General features: G+C 46.1%; 1 protein-coding gene across 5 annotated transcripts in view; it reads left to right on the top strand.

Moving 5' to 3' along the window:
* The window catches only part of NUP214 (nucleoporin 214), a 101,967-nt gene that overhangs the window by 75,504 nt on the left and 5,899 nt on the right, over nt 1–20,564 (top strand). For 4 of the 5 annotated variants that reach the window (XM_059410519.1, XM_059410518.1, XM_059410516.1 and 1 more), the window contains 2 exons: nt 10,345–10,498; nt 17,155–17,307. In XM_059410519.1, the coding sequence (XP_059266502.1) occupies nt 10,345–10,498; nt 17,155–17,307 (307 nt within the window). The remainder of the gene's footprint in view (nt 1–10,344; nt 10,499–17,154; nt 17,308–20,564) is intronic. The other variant, XM_059410517.1, reaches the window with a different exon arrangement.

Here is a 20,564-nt window from a genome sequence, read left to right as displayed (position 1 = left end):
AGTAGTGGGGCTCACAGCTGACTTCTCAGCGGTGACAGTAAGAGCCAGAGACAGTCTAGCTATCTAGCATTTCTTTCTTTCTTTCTTTTTCTTTCTTTTTTTTTTTTTTTTAAGATTTTGTTTGTTTATTTGAGAAAGAGTGAGAGAGAACATGGGAAGGGAGAAGGTCAGAGGGAGAAGCGGACTCCCCATGAAGCTGGGAGCACGACGTGGGGCTTGATACCGGGACTCCGGGATCATGACCTAAGCCGAAGGCAGTCACTTAACCAACTGAGCCACCCAGGCACCCTGCTACCTAGCATTTCTAAACCCCACCAAAGAAACATCTCTAAAGAGTGAGTGGAAATCAAGACCTTTTTCAGACAGATACTGGGAGAATTTATGCCTAGCAGACCTGAAGGAAATTCTAGAGGATGTTCTTGAGGCAAAAGGAAAATTTGACTTCACTAAAATTATGGCTCTCTTAATTTTAGGGTAAAGCAAGCCATGAAATAGGAAAATTACAGCCTGTAAAACTGACAGAGTAATTGTATTCAGAATATATAAACAATACAAATCAAAAAGAGAAAAGTACACCCCCACCAAAATGGCTAAAATTGAAAGGGCTGACAGTACCCAATATTGGTGAGGAGTGTAGCAACTAGACATTCTCACGTGTTGCAGAAGGCAGTGTAAATCCGTAGAACCACTTCGGAAAACCACCTGGCACTATCAGAACTAGAAACACAAAAAATTCCTCTTGAGCCGACGTGTCTCCACTTCTGGGTATGTAGCCAGCAAAAGCGAGGGCCTGTGTTCATGAGAAGGTACGAATAAGGGCGTTCACAGAAGCATAGTTATAATAGCTAAAAGCAAGAAACAGCCGAAATGCACATCAGCTGAAGAATGGATAATTAAGTTGAGGTGTATTTATATAGTGGAATACCGCAAAGCAGTGAAATCAAATGTGTGCGTGTACAAAACAAACTGGGTTGGTTAGTCCCGCAGACGTAGGGTTAAGTGAAATAAGCCTGACCCGAGAGTCCGTACTGTTGGATTATACTTACTTCCGTAAAGAGGCAGACACAGGCAAAACTTAGCATGATAGAAATCACAACGGTGGGTGCTGTTAGGGCATTAAACATGGGGTACAGAGGAGTCTCCTAAAGTTCTAAAACAATGTTTGCTATCTTGACTGCTGTAAACACTTTCAAAATTCATTGAGCTCTCTACACATAAAATTTATGAACTTAAGCAAAATAGAAAGAAAACAGGCTGAAGATTTCATTAAAAAAAAGATACTGTTGGTTGCACAGCCTTGTGAACGTACCTGATGCTACTGAATTGTACACTTAAAAATGCTGAAGTCAATAAGTTTCATGTATATTTTATCCCAGATTTTTAAAGAAGGAGAAATGAGAAAACATAGTAAGTAAATAACGGTTACTTAGAAGACCAAGAAACATAGTCAATTAGTAATACACATTAAACCAACAGAGATACACACTTGTGCGACAGCAAAAATTCAAAGCCCAACAATACCAAATGCCAGCGAATATGCAGGGCAGAGGAGATTGACATACCCTCCTGGTGAGGGCGTCATTTGGTATAACCACCTTGGAAAACAGTTTGGCGTGATCCAGTGGAGACTGGCAGTGCCAACTCCTAGGTGTGTTCTTAGAGAAACTCATGCACATGGGCCCCAGGATACAGGGGTGTTCATAGCCACAATGTTCTAGTAACCAAAAACCAGAATCCTAGATGCTGACCAGTATTCCAATGGATAGGTGAATTTGTATTACCCGTAGGAGAATTTTATTCAACTACAAAAGTGACCGAACTGGAGTGGCATGGGGAAACTCACAGGCATGATGTTGAGCTAAGGGGCAATAAACTTACTGTGATTAACTCTGTGTTGGTTACTCCTCCCTGCCCCTCCCACCCCCATATTCTTCTGTCGTAGATATTACGTTTACAGTTGGAGGGGCCACAAACTCAAGTCCATAGGTCTTTTCCTAATGACAGGGGCCTTCTGTGTTGTATTCATTGCTGTATCCCCAGTTCTTAGGAGTATGGCTAGCATATGAGAAGCACTGTAAAAACGAATGCAGTTTCGGTTGAAAGAGGAGTCTCCTCAGAAATATCTAAGGATACAAGGCAGATTCTGGCTGGGATGCAGGAGAACTTAACTCCTGTTACAGGACCAAGCAAAATCTGGATAGTATAATAATCACTTATCCTACAGATATTGGAATTATCTCATGCTGTTGCCCTAAACCTGGTGGCATTTATATATATTCCATGGTTGGTTTTGCCGTTGGCTCAGAACAGAACCGGAGTTCTCCGCTTCTCCATGTGGCCTGTGTTTCCTTACAATGTGGTGGCTGGATTCCAAGGAGAAATTTCAAAAAAGAAAGGGAGCCAGGCAGAAGATAGATAACCTTTTATGACCTAGTCACAGACCGTCGCTTATGTTGCGGTCTCTTCTTCAAAGCAGTCACAGAATCCCATCCAGGTGTAAAAGGAGGCCGATAGGCTTCACCTCTTACCCTAGAAGAGCACATGAGTCTAGAAATGTCGCTGTGACCCCCTTTGGAAAATGTGATCTGTCACAGTGGGACTCAGGAGTGGCAGAAAGCCTTGTGGAATTCATTTCCACAGAGGGGAGCCCGTTGTAGGTGCGTGTGATGGTATAGCAGATTCTGGGGGCGCATGTCAGGTCTGAGTTTGGGAAGTGGAAGAGAGGCCTTGCTGATGTACTGGCTAGAGAAGGAGTCAGAAGTTACTGGCAACAATGGAGACAAGCAAAATAAAAGACCAGTAAGCACATGGAAACACCATTAAACATGAGGAAAATGAAAATCAAAACCAGAATGAGAATACCACTTCGTACCCTTTCGGTGGCTATCATTTAAAAAACAAACAAACCTGAGAATAATGGGTATTGATTGACAAGGATGTGGCGAGAATGGAACCCAGCATTGCTGGTTGGAATGTGCACTATTGTGCATCCACTGTGGAAAACAGGTCAGTGGTTCCTCAAAAAGCCGAACTTAGAATTACCATATGACCCAGGAACTGCACTACGGGGTATATACCCAAAGGAATTGAAAGCAGGAAGTCAAAAAGACAGTTTTCACCAGTCTTCACAGCAACGTTACTCACAGTAGCCAAAAGGAGGAAACAACCCAGATGTCCATCAACAGATGACTGAATAAACAAAATATGGTCTGTGCATAAAATGGAATATTATTCAGCCTTCCAGAGGGATGAAATTCTGATTCATATATACGTGGATGAACCTTGAGTGCATTATACTAAATAAAATAAGCCAGCCATAAAAGGACAAATAACGTATGAATCCGAGTATGTGAAGTATTTAGAACAGCTAAATGCATAGAGCAGGAAAGTAGATTAGAGGTTTCAGTGGCTGTTAGAGGAGAGAATAGGAGTTAGTGCTTAGGGGTTGAGAATTTTGTTTGAGATGAAAAATCTTGGAAATTGGGGCGCCTGGGTGGCTCAGTCGTTAAGCATCGGCCTTCGGGTCGGGTCATGATCCCAGGGTCCTGAGATCGAGCCCCTCATTGGGCTCCCTGCTTGGCGGGAAGTCTGCTTCTCCTTCTCCTCTTCCTTCTGCTCCCCCTACTTGTGCTCACTCTCTGCCAAATAAATAAAATCTTAAAAAGGAAAGAAAAGATAAATCTTGGAAATAGGCAGTGATGGTGGCTGCATAGCATTGTGAATAGAAGTCTCGCGAATGAATTGTATGCTTACGTGGTTAAAATAACAATGATACTTCGCTGCAGTCTTAACCTAATAATGTAATATACCAAAAACCATTGAATTTTATCCTTTAAAATCAGTGAGTTTTATGGTATATGGATTATATCCCAATAAAGCTGTTCTGTTTAAAAACAACAAAACAGATTGGAGTCTGAAAGGCTTGCAGGTACAACAGTAATTTGTTTAATATAAAAATCTTCCCTATCCACCCCTCCCCCACTTTTGCCAAGAGAAGAGAAACAAAGGCAGGACCGAAAAGCAGAAAGAACTTGCACAGTCCTGCAATCTCTCACTGCCCAGAACTGTTGAATCCAAAGGTAACACTGCGGCCCAGCTGCCTCCTGGCTCCAGGCTCAGCCTTGTGACAAATAATTTAAACCCTAAGCAAACACAGAGGTGAGTTCATTCTTCAAGCTTTGACTTGTTTCCAGATCAACTCAACACTTAGTGAAATGTGAATGATTGCATACTCGCTTTGGGATACAGATGAAAGAGAGGCCTCTCGTGCTGCAGGAGAGCCGTGTTCTTCAGTCCCCACACCGCTGGTCCACGCGCAAAGTCTTGTATACCAAAATATATGTATGTATGTATTTTACACAAATATCGCATAAATATTACATACATATAACATGAAAAAGCAAAAAGAAAAGGGGGCATCCACAGTCGTGTTTTAGAGAACAGCAAGAAACAACCTGTTTGGATGATCCGGAGAGTGGAACTAGCAGGCGGAGACTTTAAAATAACTATTGTGACTGTCGTGCTCAAGGATGTAGAGGAGAAGGAAAGAACAGTTGACTAGAAATCTCGGCAGAGAATTGGCAATTATAAAAATAAGTACTAAGTCTAGATCTGTATCTGAAGTTTAAATCTAGTATCTGAGATTAAAAATTATTAGACAGACATGACAGCAGAGTGAGTACTACAGAAGTACAGTGAACTCAAACACAGGTAGAAATGATCTAAAATGAAGCTCAGAACAGGGCATCCGGCTGGCTCAGTGGGTAGAGTGTGTGACTCTTGATCTCAGGGTCGTGAGTTCAGGCCCCACGCTGGACATGGATCCTGTTTTAAATTAATATATAAATAAGTAAACATCATTTTTTTAATGAAACTCAGACTGAGAAAACCACTGGGGAGAACACTAGTGACCTGTGTAACACAGTATCAGGCAGCCTGTTGTATTTGTAATCAGAGTCCTTGAAGGAGAGGAGACAGAATGGAGTAGATAAAAATATTTGAAGAAAAATGGCCAAGCTTTTCCAAATGTCTTGAAAAACAAGGATCCAAAAATCCAAGAAACTCTGTGAACCCTAAGCAGAGTAAATATGAGAGGCACACCTAGACACATCATAGATAAGCAGAATTCTGAAAACCAAATACAAAGAGAAAAATTCTAAAGCAGCTAAAAAGACTCAGGCCATACAGGGAAATGATGTATTTCATGGTTATGGGGAGATGTTAAATGTATGATAACCAGAGCAAAAAGGCAGAGAATATTCTTTGCTCCCTTTGTGTAGACCAGTGGTTCTCAGATGGTATCAGTTCCACCCCCACCCCCGTGGGGGGAATTTCACAATTGCAATGGCCAGAGACCTGTTTGGTTCTCATGAGTAGGGGGTGCTATCAGCATCTTGGGAGTAAAGGCCAGGAATGCTGCTGAACATTCCATAACCCTCCAAAACAAGGAATTACCCAGCCCAAATGTCAGTGCCACTATTAAGAAACCATTATTAGGTAAAGATTTCTTAGAACCCAAAAAGCACTTAACCATAAAATAAGAAAATTTAAAAAGTAGACTCCCATCAGAATTAGAAAGTAATGCTCATCAAAATATTGTTATGAAATGAAAAGGCAGGATATAAACTGGGGGAAAATAATTATAATGCGTGTGTCAAATGAAGGGCTTCTGTCTAGAATATGTAAAGAATATATAAAGAACTTTAAAAACTAAGCAAAGTACTTGGACAGATACTTTACAAAGTATATGAATGGCCAATAAGCACTTGAAACCTTGCCCACCATTATTAGTCATCAGAGAAATGTAATTTGGAACCGCAATATGACACTACCCCAAAGCCGCTAAAATTACTAAAATTTAAGAGCTAACAAAACCAAATGTGGAGATTAGAGCAAATAGATCTCTTAATGTGCTGCTGGTGGGATTATAAAACGGTAATTTGGAAAACCATTTGGCAATTTCTTAAATAGACACTAATTTTGTGGTTTAGCAGTTCCAGTCCTCGGTATTTAGCCAAAAGAGCTGAAAACCTAGGTCCACAAAAAGACTTACTGTTTATAGCAGCTTTGTTTATGACAGCCCGAAGCTGGGAATAGTCCAGATGTCTGGCAGGAGAGCAGTAAGCAGTAGCTTACTCTGCTAGCGGAATACTACTCAGCAGTGTAAAGGCAAGAGTGACCAGTGCATGTAGCCGTATGGATCAATCAAAAGCTTTATGTTGATCTCGCCAGGTCCGTTAGGCAAGAAAATGAAAAAAAAAATGGCATCTAGATTAGAAAAAGTGAAACTTTTTATCTGCAGATACATGATCAGGTATATAGAAAATCCTAAGGAATCCACTAAAATAACAGCAGAACTAATAAATGGGTTCACAGTGGAATTGTGCAAGAATATTTTTGAAAACCTACTTCTAGGGGTGCCTGGGTGGCTCAGCGGATTAAAGCCTCTGCCTTCAGCTCAGGTCATGATTCTGGGGTCCTGGGATCGAACCCCACGTCGGGCTCTCTGCTCAGCAGGGAGCCTGCTTCCCTTCCTCTCTCTTTTCCTGCCTCTCTTCCTACTTGTGATCTCTGCCTGTCAAATAGATAAAATCTTTAAAAAAAAAAAAAAAAAGAAAACCTACTTTTATATGTTTGCAATAAACTATCTGAAAATGGAAGTAAAAATTCCACTTTCAGTAATATCAAAAAGGGAATAAATTTAGGAATAAATTTAACAAAATCAGTGTAAAACATACTCTGAATACTAGAAAACATTGTTTAAAGAAATTAAAGATGATCTAAATGAATGGAAGGATACCCAGTGCTCACAGATTGTAAGACTACATCTGATGGAGAGAGCGCATATTAAAATAGTTTAATTTCATAGAGTTAGTGCTATGAAGAGAATAAAGCAGTAATCAGGAAGAGCAATTTAGGTTATGTAGTCAGGAAAAGCCCTTGTGAAGAAGTCTCATCAGTGTCTCCATTTCCTTTTTATATTTGTTTCTTTGAATTAGCATCAAGTCCAGTCCACACGTTGAAATTGCTTGATAGGTCTCCCAACTGTCTGTCTCTATCTATAGATGACCCTTCTGTGTCTCTCTTACTCTTGTTGTTTCTCATAATTCAGTTCTGTAGAATTTCCTGTGGCCTGATTGCTGACTGCATTCCCATGTTACAGCTCCTAGGTTAACTTGGTCCCCCAGCCCTTGTTAACTTCCTGTGAAGTAGGGGTTGGGTCTGGAGGCTTGAGATTGATTTGATTTAACTTGATTTTTTTTTAACTCTTTATTTATTTGGCAGAGAAATCGCAAGTAGGCAGAAGTAGGCAGAGAGGCAGGCAGATAGAGAGGGAGAAGCAGGCTCCCTGCTGAGCAGAGAGCCCGATGTGGGGCTCCATCCCAGGACCCTGGGATCATGACCTGAGCTGAAGGCAGAGGCTTAACCCACTAAGCCACCCAGGTGCCCCTTGATTTGATTTATTTTTTTTTTTAATTTATTTTTTTTTGGACAACATTATGAGGTTGGATCTTGGACAGGAACTCCCTATTTAATAATATTCAGGAATTGTCAACTTTGGGGGCATGACAATGGTATGTTTATGGTTTATGTTTTAGAGATTATACTAGAAAAATCAATGGTTCAAATGATAAGATGTCTAGGATTTGCTTCATGCTGTTAAAAGATGGGGGAAGTAAAAGTGTTTTAGATAAAACTGAACTGGATGTGAGTTCATTGAAACTGGGTGATGGGCATGGGGTAGGAACATTATATTCTTTCATTTTTTATACTTTTGAGATTTTCCATAATTTAAAATTTTAAAACTGTTGTAATCTATTGCAATTAGAATGAACGAGACTCTCTCTAACCCATTTTTGAGGATGTAGTAACTCAAATCACATTCACTTCTATGTCCCCTTCCATTCATTTCTACAGATAGCCATTATTTAAATCCTATTTTTACAGTTCAAACATCTGAAATTGCTGTTTTTTGGTAGGGTGAAAATAGCCACATTTTGGCAGTTGACTGTGTTTCAGTCTGATGCATGGAAGTCAGCTACAGAGTCTGATATTTTCTACATGCGTGATTTCATTGCTATGCCTGCCTGCCTTTCGAAGTCTGGCTACTGGTTATCAAAGCCCATGCTTTTATGATTGGATTGGATTCCAGGTTTTATAAAGCTCTTACTCATCATTAAATCATTGTCGTAAATTTACTGTTGCTTTAAAGACATTTAGGGGGCAGGGCGCCTGGGTGGCTCAGTGGGTTAAGCCTCTGCTTTCGGCTCGGGTCATGATCCCAGGGTCCTGGGATCGAGCCCCATATCGGGCTCTCTGCTCAGCGGGGAGCCGGCTTCCTCCTCTCTCTCTGCCTCTCTGCCTACTTGTGATCTCTGTCTGTCAAGTAAATAAATAAAATTTAAAAAAAAAAAAGACATTTAGGGGGCAAAAAGAGGGAGTTAGAGACGAGTATAAGTGCCATAGGTACAGTCACCCCAAGTAAAATTTAGCCTGTCGTGTTCCAGTACGAAAGACCAGTGTAATTGGACCATGTTGGGGGTGCGGGGAGGAGAGACGATAAAGGATGACGTCAGAGGAGGCCAGGGCCACATTGTGTAGGGTCCTGTAGAACTTTTCAATATGAGTTTAAGGATCTGACTGCCATTCGTAGATGTTACTCTAGCTGCTGTGTGAACAGAGATGCAGTAGAAGCAGGAAGTTAAGTTGTTTAGTCCAGGCGACAAGTCGAGGCTTGGCGGCTCAGACCAGGGTGGTAGCCGTGCCCCTGAGGGGGTGTGCTAGGGGGTTGTTTCTGAGGTGGCCCCCTGGAGGTGTGACTTCAGTGTGAGGTGTTAGAGAAATGCCTGGCACCTAGAAAGTGCTCAGTCATTGGTCAGTTACCGTCTTCCAAGCCTGTGCTTACATTGCAGGCGCTATTGGAAAGTGCGCTGTGCTTCTTAGCACATTTAATTGACTCGCCGGTTTCAGGTGGGGAGTGCTTTATTCCCATTTCTCTCCCTCTTTTTTTTTTTCTTTTTTTTTTGAAGTAGGCTTCATACCCAGCGCGGAGCCCACTGTCGGGCTTAAACTCACGACCCTGAGATCCAGACCTCTGATGAGCTGAGGTCAAGAGTCAGCAGACACTTAACCAACTGAGGCACCCCCAACAGTGATCCATTTCTAAAAGCCTATCTTGGGGCACCTGGGTGGCTCAGTGGGTTAAGCCTCTGCCTTCAACTCAGGTCATGATCTCAGGGTCCTGGGATCGAGCCCCACATCAGGCTCTCTGCTCAGCAGGGAGCCTCCTTCCCCCTCTTTCTCTGCCTGCCGCTCTGCCTACTTGTGATCTCTCTCTCTGTGTGTCAAATAAATAAATAAATAAAAATCTTTAAAAACCGGGGCGCCTGGGTGGCTCAGTGGGTTAAGCCGCTGCCTTCGGCTCAGGTCATGATCTCAGGGTCCTGGGATTGAGTCCCGCATTGGGCTCTCTGCTCAGCGGGGGGTCTGCTTCCTTCTCTCTCTCTCTTTGCCTGCCTCTCAGTGTACTTGTGATTTCTCTCTGTCAAATAAATAAATAAAAAATCTTTAAAAAAAAAAATCTTTAAAAACCTATCTTATTTCTACATTATCAGCCAAGAAGATGTCCCATGTAACTAATATTAATGGTCCCTCAAATCTAGCACTGGTCTTCCTTTAAGAACCAGTTTCCAAACTGAAATAAAGTATGTGGTGCCTGAGACAGCTTTGAGTCAGCACGTGCCCTAAGTTAGCAGCATCCTCTAAGCATAAGATTTGCAGACTTGGACGAAATTCAGCTATGGTCATCATTTCAACAATGGAGCTAATTTAAGCTTATTTCTGCAGTATGGAAAAGTCATTATGAAATAAAAGTGCACAAATTGGGAGAAGAGACAGTGTAAATCACTTTTCATCAGTTGCTGATGAGTTCAGCCAAATACTGGAGGAATCAAAAGAAGTCATGTTCATAATCGCCGAGAAATGTTTTTCAACTTTCTCATTTGGGGGAACTCTTGAGGGGTTGGCTTTCCTGCCCCTGGCATCGTGTCAAGCAGAGACTGCAGGCCGTGGGGCAGATAAACATTCAGAGTTCCCTCCTCCCATAAATCATGTTTGCAGAGAACTGTGAGTGTGGAATAGCTTGAGAACTTCTGATTTGTAGGAAGTCCCTGTCCAGAGTCCAGCGTCTTTTGTGGCGGTTAGAGCATCCGTCCCCGAACTAATCAGAGTACTCTTGCTTTTTCCATTTGTCCCAGCTGTGAGCGCCTCCTTTCCGCGGATGTGGCCTGCCGTTTGACGATGACCTCTCATCCTATCTCACTTCCTGCCCCTTTTGTTTTCCAGCAGCCCTCTTCCAGCGGGAGCGTGTTTGGGTCTGGAAACACTGGAAGAGGGGGAGGTTTCTTCAGTGGCCTTGGAGGGAAACCCAGCCAGGATGCAGCCAACAAAAACCCATTCAGCTCAGCCAGCGGGGGCTTCGGATCTGCAGCCACCCCAAGTAAGTTGAGACTGTTTGCCCAATCTCTTCGGCCCCATAATGCCATTATCATCCCGATAGTGCTAGCAGAGCTTTGGTGACAAGCGTAGAAAGGAAAGAGAGGGGTCCAGAAGCCCCATAATATGGATCAAAGCAGTGTGATCTGGTTTTATTTTGAGTTTTATTTTTGGTTTTTTAATGAGATGTCCTATATAATCACAAAAAGACAACAGAGCTGCACGGTGAGGCTCTGTGCGCTGAGCCCCTCCCCTCTCCTCTCCCAAGGCCCAGATCGCTCTGTGTCTTCGAGTTGAAATGACTTGAAGTGAATGTAAGGGGACAGGCACAAATGAGAGCAGCAGAGCAAGCTGGGTGTGCTGGGAGAAGGAGCATCTGGGTTTTCGTGGTATGGTACCCCCTCGGAATTGGTTTGAAAATTCAGCTGCCACAGAGAAATGTTACCCCAAACTTAAAGCCTTCGTTATTTGTCATCTCTTACATTTTTGCCTTATTTTCAGTCGAAGCTGTATCATTCTGCTGGCACTTTTTTCTCCAGCTAATTTTTCAAATTCTTTGTTGATCTGTCTATTCATGGTTGGAAATGAAAGAAATTTGGGTTTGTTTGTTCTTTTTTTAATCTTAAAAAAACCCTGCCGCTGATGGAGGCTGAGATGGGCAGGTGGGGGCCTGTCATCTTCATCTCTGCTTCCCTCGCTTAACTGCCGCACACGGAGCATCTCGGCGTCTGCTGTGCTGCACAAGGTCCTCGTGAATCGGAAGCTGATATTCTCAGACAGGACAGAAACTCCTTTCGCGTTAAGGCTCCTGCAGTTCAAAGCAGAGTTCTTCATCCTGAGTCTCCAGATTCACTGATTAGTTGCTTGGTGTCACTCTTCCCCTCATGCCATACAAGGGAAGGTTAGAGTCAAGAGACACAGACCTCTTGTGAAATTATGTGGCAGAAATCTCTTCTTCAGCTCTCAGTCTCCCGGGAGGAACTTAGAATCCTAGAATGAGGGGCGTCTGGGTGGTGCCGTTATGCGTCTGCCTTTGGCTCAGGTCACGATCCCAGGGTCCCGGGATCCCTCTCCTGCTTCTCCTGTTTGTGCACATGCTCTCTTTCTCTTTCTCTCTATCAAATAACTAAATAAAATCTTAAAAAAAAAAAAAAGAATCCTAGAATGAAGGGATCCTAGAAATTGTGTCTAGTGGTTTTCAAAAACTCTTTCTGCAGATGAACTTCTAAGCAGAGGCCCAGTATATAAAACAGGTTAAAAAGAGGTCTGCTTGGAAGCAGGGGTCAAGAACCAGAGACACTGCTTGCTTTCCCCATCTTCCACCCTCCCCCCGCCCCACAGCGCATACTTGGACAGCAGGATCCTCGTGTGGCACTCTCCATTTTCCCGTGACGAAACGAGTCCCGAGTGGTGAGGTGACTTTAAGTCACAAGGCCAGAAAGTGGCAGATCTAGGACTCTGCTAGATCACGTGTAGCTACAAAACCGCATCTGGCACAGAGGCAGCACTCAGTGACATGGTACCAGAAACCTGGGTTTCTCCCTTAGGTTACAGTCTGCGAGACTGTGTTACTAAGCAGCTTTGTTGAATCTTAGGTGTATCGTATCCTCGTAAAATTCCCATTCCTTCTGCGTGGTTCATCTCTTCGGGCCTGGTTCTTACCTGTCAGAGGATGGCCTTCTCTCGGTGGGGGGCTGGCGATGGCCTGCCCTGGCTCGTGGGAGCCAGCTGTGCACCCCTTTGTCCAATTCTCCATCCAGTGACCCTGTGCTGGGCAGCCTGAGCTCTGCCACCTGCCACCGTGTCGGTGTGTACCTCACGGGAACTGGACCACACGGCGAGGCAGCACTGCCCTCTTCCGCCCCTAGTCCATTGTTCACTGGTACACCTTTTCTCTAATTCTTTAATTCTGGTTTAAAATTAAACCAGATACTTTTATAGGATTATACCAGATTCTTGATACCAGACACCTGCTAGTCTTCATTTTCCTAAACATTGGTTTTTATAAGCCAGCAGTTTACTTCTATGGTAAGAGAAGTTTCAGATATTGAAAAGACTTAACCATTATTTTGTTTTGAAAACTGAAAGGTGATTCGATAGTGAAAGGGACAGGAGCCTTTGTAGCCCAGAGGACCAGGTGCAGAAGAGGAAGAACGGGGGAGGAGAAGGAGCTAGAAGGCATCTGGGGACAGCCATTGTCCTCACCAGAACTGAGGATGCTTTCTGCGAACCACTGGAGGCAACCTCCTTCTCTTTGGGTGACTCTGCAGTATTTGACACCTTGAGCACGTCTTTCCTGAGCTGTATAGACCGATTCTCCTGGTTCTCTTTCTGTCTTTTAGACGGTTCCTTCTCTGCCACTTCTCTCTGTCCTTGCGGGCACGTCCTCACCGTCATCTGGGTTAGCACAGTAGTCTCGACTCCCCTCCCTGCTTATCCTCCCCCGGCATGTGGACATTCACGCCAAGCTCAGTGTTTTTAACTCTTTTGCATTTGCCACTCTCCTTACGCAGAACGCCTGGCAGCTTCCCACTGACACGAAGCCAGCTCCTTGGCTTCGACGCCCGGGCCCTCTGTGAGCTGCCCCGCACACTCTCCTGTGCCCCCACCACATTCCCTCGGCGTCGGCCTGTCTGCCAGCCGTCCTCCGTACGCGCGCCGCCCCGCTCTGCCCGCTGCGGTGCCGGAGCTCCCCTGCTCCCTCCACTCCCCCTGCCGAACCCACCCTTCCTGTAAGGGTGACTGCAAGTCTACACCTGTGTGCAGCTGGGCCTGAGGGCCCCGGGGGTCCCGGTGGTCTCTCCCTCTCTGGAATCCCACAGCCCTTGTATTCCCTGCCTTCACAGGACATCAGGTGGAAGGGAACGGATCCTTACGGACACCTCCTGTGTGCCACATGCCGTGTAGTTGGGCTGACTGCCTCTTACAGCAGGACTTCTCAATGTCGTATCCCCGTTTTACCGATCAGGAGATAGGATCAGGAGGACTTGTGGAGCTGCTGGGGTTTAGTCTGAGTATGTTTCCAGAACCCTGACCCACCCCGGTGCCTCCTGAAATTGTCCTAGCCTTGCAGCGGAGCACAGCTCCTCCTGGGCGCGTCTTGTCTGGTGGCCCTCTGGCCTGTTCTCGGGGGCACTGAACACACTCCCGTGCAGCCTGACTCTGAACACAGGCTGGGCACTCGGTAGTTTCCCTGGTGGCCGCCTGGTCCTGCCGCTGCCCTCTTCCGCCCTGAGAGGTCATTAGTCCCCTGCCATGATGGCGGAAGCCAAGCCGGAGCACTGCTGCTGGGAGCCGGCCTGTTCTTTATCTAGAAGCCCGCAGCTCGTGAAGGTTTCTGCTCTCTCTGCCCCCAGAAACTATCTGAGATCCACGCTCAAAATTCAGGGGTCGCTTAAAATTCAGCAGCACCGCGCACTTTTACCCACGAGCGCTTGCTGCCTCCCCGTGTCTCGTCCTAAGGACACTGGTGAGAGCCATCCTCAGCACGTTCTCTGTTCGGAGGCCCGAAAGGCATAACTTGTGTGAGGATACGAAAGCAATTTGAGGAGAACCTCTTGGGCCAGCAAGGCTCCCGTTACAACTGTTCTTCCAGAGAACGTCTTGGAAAGTGTCCTGGGCCTGAGCTTGTGGAGGAACCCCCTTCTCGGGGCGTGTTGAACTCGAATCAGTGACTTTAGGCCTGCAGAATGACGTGGGACCGGGTCTCCGTGTTAGTGTTTGTATCACATTTATATCAGGGATAACTTAATTGAAGCAGGGTTGGACCCTGATGTTGAGTTAGGCAAATGTTTTTTGCCCAATGGAAGACCCAAGAGGACCACTGTCAAGCCGGCAGGGGGAAGCCCAGAGCTGAAGCCACTTGTCCCTGGACTCGCCACCCCCGAGAGTAGAAGTCACCAGCCAACTCTTTGAGGACAGCTGCTCTGCCCACATGTGAAGAGGCTCCTGCGACGCCTCCTGTTCCAACAGCCAAGATAACCCCCTGACTTGCCATATTTTAATAGCCAGGAACTGTGTTATTTTGGAGCCGCTGGGAAGGAACTGAGAAGCAGGCTGTGGACTGCGGGAACGGAGAGAAGCGGACCTTGCTTCATGCCACTTTGCTTCAGAGCAGCTTAAATAAATCCTAAAACGTTTCAACATGCAGAGCTCCTCTTGAGACTGTGAATGAAACTGTTACAACTCGACTGGTTTACTTCTCACAGTCTTTGCAAAATGAAAAGGATTACGTTTTTTGCCACTCATCTGTTCTGTGTCGTCTTATATCGAACACAAGAGGGATGTGGCGGAAGGAAGAGTTAAAGAAACAGAGAGGGGAAGTTCTGTTTCCCGAGGCTCTGCCATCGGCCCGGCTCGGCTCCGCACACGGCAGCTCATCTGAGCCTCAGCAGCGGTGCGGACGCCCCTCGCTGTCCCCGTTTTATCTCAGAGGAAACTGGGACCTGGGAAGGTGAAGTCCTTGCCGCCGGCTGCTAGGTGTCCTGAACCAGGGCTGCCACACGATACCCGTGTCCTCCACTATAACACCGGGAGCATCTGCAGACAAAGCAGCCTCGAGAAGACGGAGGGTGAAGATGCCCAGAAACTTCTGTTCTCTGACTTCAGGCCTTTCAGTCTCCCAGCATCGTCCCGGGAAAATCGTTTCACCTCTGTATCTCGGATTTCTCCAAGGGGACGGCTAGCCCCAGGTCTCGTGCTTGAACAGATTTGCTGTTGGCGGTTCTTGCCGCAGTGGCATTAAGGAAGTCAGAAAGTTGCAGTCGTCTGTTCCTGAGGTGCCGAGCAAAGGAATGGCGGAGGAGCCCGATTTGCATCTCCAGCGCTGAGTGAGGGTCCTGCCGCCGAGAGGATAAAACGCGGCCTCCAAGCTAGCTAGCCCGCTGCCAGAGAGCTCGGGCTGCTTAAGAGCACCTCACCCCCACAAACCCCTCTACAAAAGGGAGATGGGTGATCCTGTGGTACTGAGGAACGGGGGGGGGGGGGGTGATGAAAAGGAACTTGTGAGCCTCTCCTGCTGTCAGTGCCTGGCCCGCTCCTAGCCTGGCTCTCAGACTGCACTTTTTTTTTTTTAAGGCAATTATATTTTAAATAAATAAATAAATAAATATATATATATATATATATATATATATATATATATATCATAATATGTAAATCTATCAAATTAACATGTACACCTTGAATTTACACAATGTTATATGTCAAATATATTTCAATTAAAAAACCATGGCAAAGAGAGTGACTATCATCTCACTTCAGGACTCCCCGCTGCTGTCTGACCCTATGGTGGCCCAGGACTCTGTGCACTGGTGCCTAGAAACTCGGGGTGATCATGTCCCTGAGATAAGGCTAGTCACTTCCTGGATTGTCGATCAAGAGCATGACCACTACAAGGGTTAACAGTTATGTCTCACGCAGGGGTGGGGTCGGCAGCAGAGCGAGATGGGGGACCTTGGGATTGACAGGTCAGTGGCAGGCCACCTCTTGAAACAGCTGGACTTTGGGAGTGACTTTACTCCCCTCCACTTCTCTCCCATCACCTTCACGGTGAGCCCCTCATCGGCTTGGGGGAAGGCTGGCCAGTGCAGTGTTCGCGCTTCTCCCGTGGTGACGGCGGCTCGTGCTCCCCCTTGCCTACCCGGAGCATCAGTTCAGCGCCCTGCTTCTGCCTGTGCCTTTGGGCCTAGAGCCCGTTTCAGGACAGCATCTCCCTGCCTTCTTAGGGCTCAAACTTACTTTAATAAAACACCCCTCCAAACATGGTGGGGTAGTGTGAGTCGCCTTCCCCTCTCCCCCCCAAGAAAGGGTGAAGGAGAAGTTCCTGATGGTGTGCGGATTGCGTTCCCAAGTGCTTCCAGTTGTGGCTGCTTGGGCAGTAACGGTCAGATTTGCGTCTCTTAACTGACGAAACACTTCTTACCCATCTCGGTTTTTAAGAATTGGTTTCCTTGATTCCTTTCATTCTTGGCATGGCTTCGGTGTGTCGAGCGAGTGACCCACCTAGATAAACATCTGAAAGGTCGAGGGCTTCCCTGAGCCGCATCGGAAAAGGAAATGAGACTGGAAGCCTTGCCTCTTCGTTCTTCAGGGCCTCTCGAGCTCCCCTCAGATCAGAATTAGGAACATCATGGTTTCCCTTGTTTCGCCGCCATTCCCTGCGCAGACTGGGCGACAGCACACGCTGTCCAACCCGATTGTAAAAGCAGAAGCTGGAAGCCATTAAGCTTGCTTCGATTTTGCTCGACTTTATTTTCTGTAGCTCGACAAAACGTGAAGCTGGTTTTCCTGGGAGGAGATGAGTGAGCGCGAGCCCTCTTCTCCAGAAGAAAACCGCCTCGCGGGGAAGCTGGTAGTTAGACTGGAGCCGTGTGGGAGCCCAGATGCGCGCCTGCAAAGGAGCCTCTTCCCTGGGCCCTGTCGCAGCTCCCGTGCACGGTGTGTCCGTAGAACCTGGAGCCCGAGTTCCCAGAGATTAGGAACTTGTCATCAACATGCAGCAAATCACAGAAGGCGCTCGCCGTGGCCCGGCTCCCTTGAATCCCAGACTTGTCACTCGTTTCTCCTCAAACACCTAGCTGCAGCTTCTTTTCTGTTCTAAGTAGATAAGGACATTTTTTCTGACTCTGATCTCCCTCAACATGTTCCCCCTTTCTTTAGATACCTCTAATCTATTTGGAAACAGTGGGGCCAAGACATTTGGTGGCTTTGCCGGCTCATCGTTTGGAGAGCAGAAGCCTGCCGGCACTTTCAGCTCTGGAGGAGGAAGTGTGGCGTCCCAAGGCTTCGGGTTTTCCGCTCCAAATAAAACAGGTACTCTGATACTTATTAGCTGTGGGGTTTTTTAAGATGTGTATTACGTATGTGTAGGTATCTGGAAGGGAATATCTCTAGGGTGGCTCTCAAGGGAGTAGGATTGGAGTGCAGATGAAGTGAGTTTTCCTCCCTGGTTCATTTTTATATTCACTGAGCATCTACTGTGTCCCCAGCACTGTTCTAGATCTCCCAGACGTGTTAAAAACAAGAATGTAGATATTTAGCAAGTGCAAAGCATCTAAAGTAAGGGAACATACAAGACAGTGATAACTAAAATATAAACAAGAAAATACCCGAGTCATAGACGAGCTTGGGGCCCGCTCACGGTCATGAGCAAAACAAGTGGTCTGCTTGGTTTTTATGTCTCTTTTGTTTGTCCTCTTTCTTGAGTCACTTTTTTTTTTCTTTTGAGCATAACATATGTTAATATATTACATATACATGTCCCCATATAGCATCCACGTACTGTAAGTACACAGGGCCGTGACTTCTCCAGGGAAGAGCATGCCGGTGGGGTGAGGGGCGGAGAGCGCCACCCGCACTGCTTAGCCCGGCGTCGCTCGTAAATGCATTTGTGAACTGTGTGGCTTTCTGTGATCATATGCGTGGTTTAGGACTTCAAAATTCGAGGAACAATACACGTTTAGATACAAAAACATACTTCATTTCTATCAACTGCCTCTCTGTCCTCTTTCTGTCTCAGATCTCCAGAGGGTCTGCATTCCTGTCCCTGTCGTGTGGAAAATTGTGTGAAAAGATTTTTCCCCCCAAAAAAGATCAGTGGCAGAGTGGGGGAAGATGTTTGCAGAGAAGGAAGTTCTTTAAAGCAGATTCCCCAGGGGCAGGCAGTCAAGATGCTTGTCCCTCGTGTGTCCGAGGGCCTCTGAAATTCTGTGAGTTCCAGAGGAAGGACCCCCTCCAACCCAAGGACCAGACGCGTGGGTGGCTTTAACTTAGGACCGCCCCACCTTCCGTGCCTGGAGTCCCACCTTCTAGAACCTGAATTGCTCCGGTCTCCATGAGTATGCTCCATTACTCAGACCTATGGCTTGGGTGGGTTAGTCTTTGATTTTTCCTAGAATTTCAAGTGCACTAGACAAGAGCATTGCAGCTTTATTTTGCCCCCAGCCTTCCTCGCAGTAAATGATTCAAAAATGAAAAGGCTACAAAGCTCTGGGTGCTAGTCAGCAAAGCAGACATTTGACCAAGAAATTTTAATTCATCAATCAGTGAGGCTTTATTTATTTATTTATTTATTTTGAGAGACCAGATAATGGTTTTTTTGATTCATGTGTTTTTCTTACGTGTTGCTCCTTATCCTGGAATCAGGTCCCCTTTGACTTTGAGAAACTTACGTTTTCATTTTTTTAGTCTTAGATAAAAATATATCCTCATACCTTTCAGAATATTTTTCCTGTTTGACTCTTTGCCCCATGGAACCCCTCAGACTGCAGATGGAGAAAGCTGCAGGGGATGATTGAGCCGGTGGCTGCAAGGGGGTGACAGTGAGGCTGGAGGCAGCCCGTGGCCCCTGTGCTTTGGGTGCTTGGGCTCTCACTGCAGGACTCTTGGCAGTTTTCAGGGGGCTCTGCTGTAGAAGGAGGTGCCGCCGAGTCCTGAGCATAAAGAAAGGCTGCTTTAAATAAAGGAGTCATCCTTCCTGCCCACGCAGTGCAGATGCCTAAGACATCACGATGGGCATCTTGCTTTAATACAGATTGTAGATGGACCATTTTGATAGGCCTTTGGAAAGTTCCAGAAGTGTCCATCCTCCCTCAGTAAATAAATAAATAAATAAATAAATAAATAAATAAATAAAGTTGCCTTAGGAAGTAGTAGTGCTGGAGATCACTTAGGGGGATAGAGGTGGGCCCAGATGGCCGTGCCCAGCCCACCGGGCTCACACCAGTTGTGGTGGAGGGAGGCAGGCAGACCCATGCGGTTAGGTGTCGGCGCGCTCTGAGTCACTCAGCCGGTGCTACCACGATCGGCTGGCTGAGCTTAGGCAAATAACATTGTCTGAGCCTCTTCCCTTCTGTGAGGTCAAGCAGGTTTCATCTGGGACCATGAAGGCCAAGTGTTATGCAGCAGCTGGCACATCCCCGGCACACAGAGGGCCCTCAGGAAGTCGGTCTTGTATTGTCATTGATCAGTAGCAAATTGCTCTTATGGAGAAGAAAACCGTGAAAATGTAGTATCTAATAAAATCACACCCTTCCTAGCATCAGGAGTGAGTTGCCTTCCTCGAAAAAATAAAACCAGAGTGCCCATTTCCTCCTCTTTCACTTAGTTCTGATCCAGGTTTGTTTGGGGGCAGTGTGTGTGTGTGTGTGTGTGTGTGTGTGTGAGTGATGTATGTGGGGGGGGGTGTGGTGTGGTGTGGCATGGGTGTATGTGGGGGGAGGGGTGGCACACGTGTGTGGGTGTGGGTGTTTAACCTCCTCTCCCCTGTCCAGTTTACTTTCTCTGTCATTGCGACTTCTCATTTTTCACTCACCCTCCGCTAAGAAGTCAGAGTAATATTGCGTGCAAGGCACCAGATCCGGCTGCGTGTGTCTAGGAAGAAAGCGTAACTAGATCTGTGAGCAGTCGTAAATAATTCAACTGCAAGGGTTTTTTTAGCACTTTTTTTTTTCCAGTCTCTTATATTTGTAACCCAACAGCCTCCATTATCATGGCTTGGAATTTCACTCAAGATTTGAAAATCTAGAATGTTAACGCAAACATGAGCCTTAGCAGAAAGTATCTTCACTAGTGATAATAAGTAAGCACGTGATTGAGTCACAAAATAATAAATAACGAAAGAATTCAGCTAACAGCTTTTCCCACCCAGAGTCTGATCTTTCCTGATTCAGGTAGCAGAAGCTTGTGGTGTGATTATGCTGACGTAAGAAGGCCTGACTCGTGCCTTTGACAGCAGGATTCGCTTTCCGCAAGGGGCGAGAATAGTGTCCCTGGCGCCTCTTTCCTTGCACCAAGGCCACTGTCATTCCCTTTAGCACATAGCTCTTTAGGCCAGTACTCATTTTAAGAAATACTCCTTTCTAGAGCAAACTTCTTATACAAGTTCATTCCGTTCCATTCCATTCAGCGGATACTCACAGAGGGTCTCAGCTCATAGCCTCAAATGATGTACGCAGTATCTTGAGGTTTGGGAACCCCAAGACTGGCCAGTCCTCCCGCCCAGTGGGCATCTCTGCCAGTCCGAGGAGGCCACCTCGGTGCACCTGACCTGCGGTACGATGGGCTACGCA

This window comes from Mustela nigripes, chromosome 9, assembly GCF_022355385.1.
Source record: "Mustela nigripes isolate SB6536 chromosome 9, MUSNIG.SB6536, whole genome shotgun sequence".
In the NCBI taxonomy this organism is placed as follows: Eukaryota; Metazoa; Chordata; class Mammalia; order Carnivora; family Mustelidae; genus Mustela; species Mustela nigripes.
Note: the sequence above shows the minus strand (reverse complement) of the source record. Positions and strands in the feature narration are given on the sequence as shown.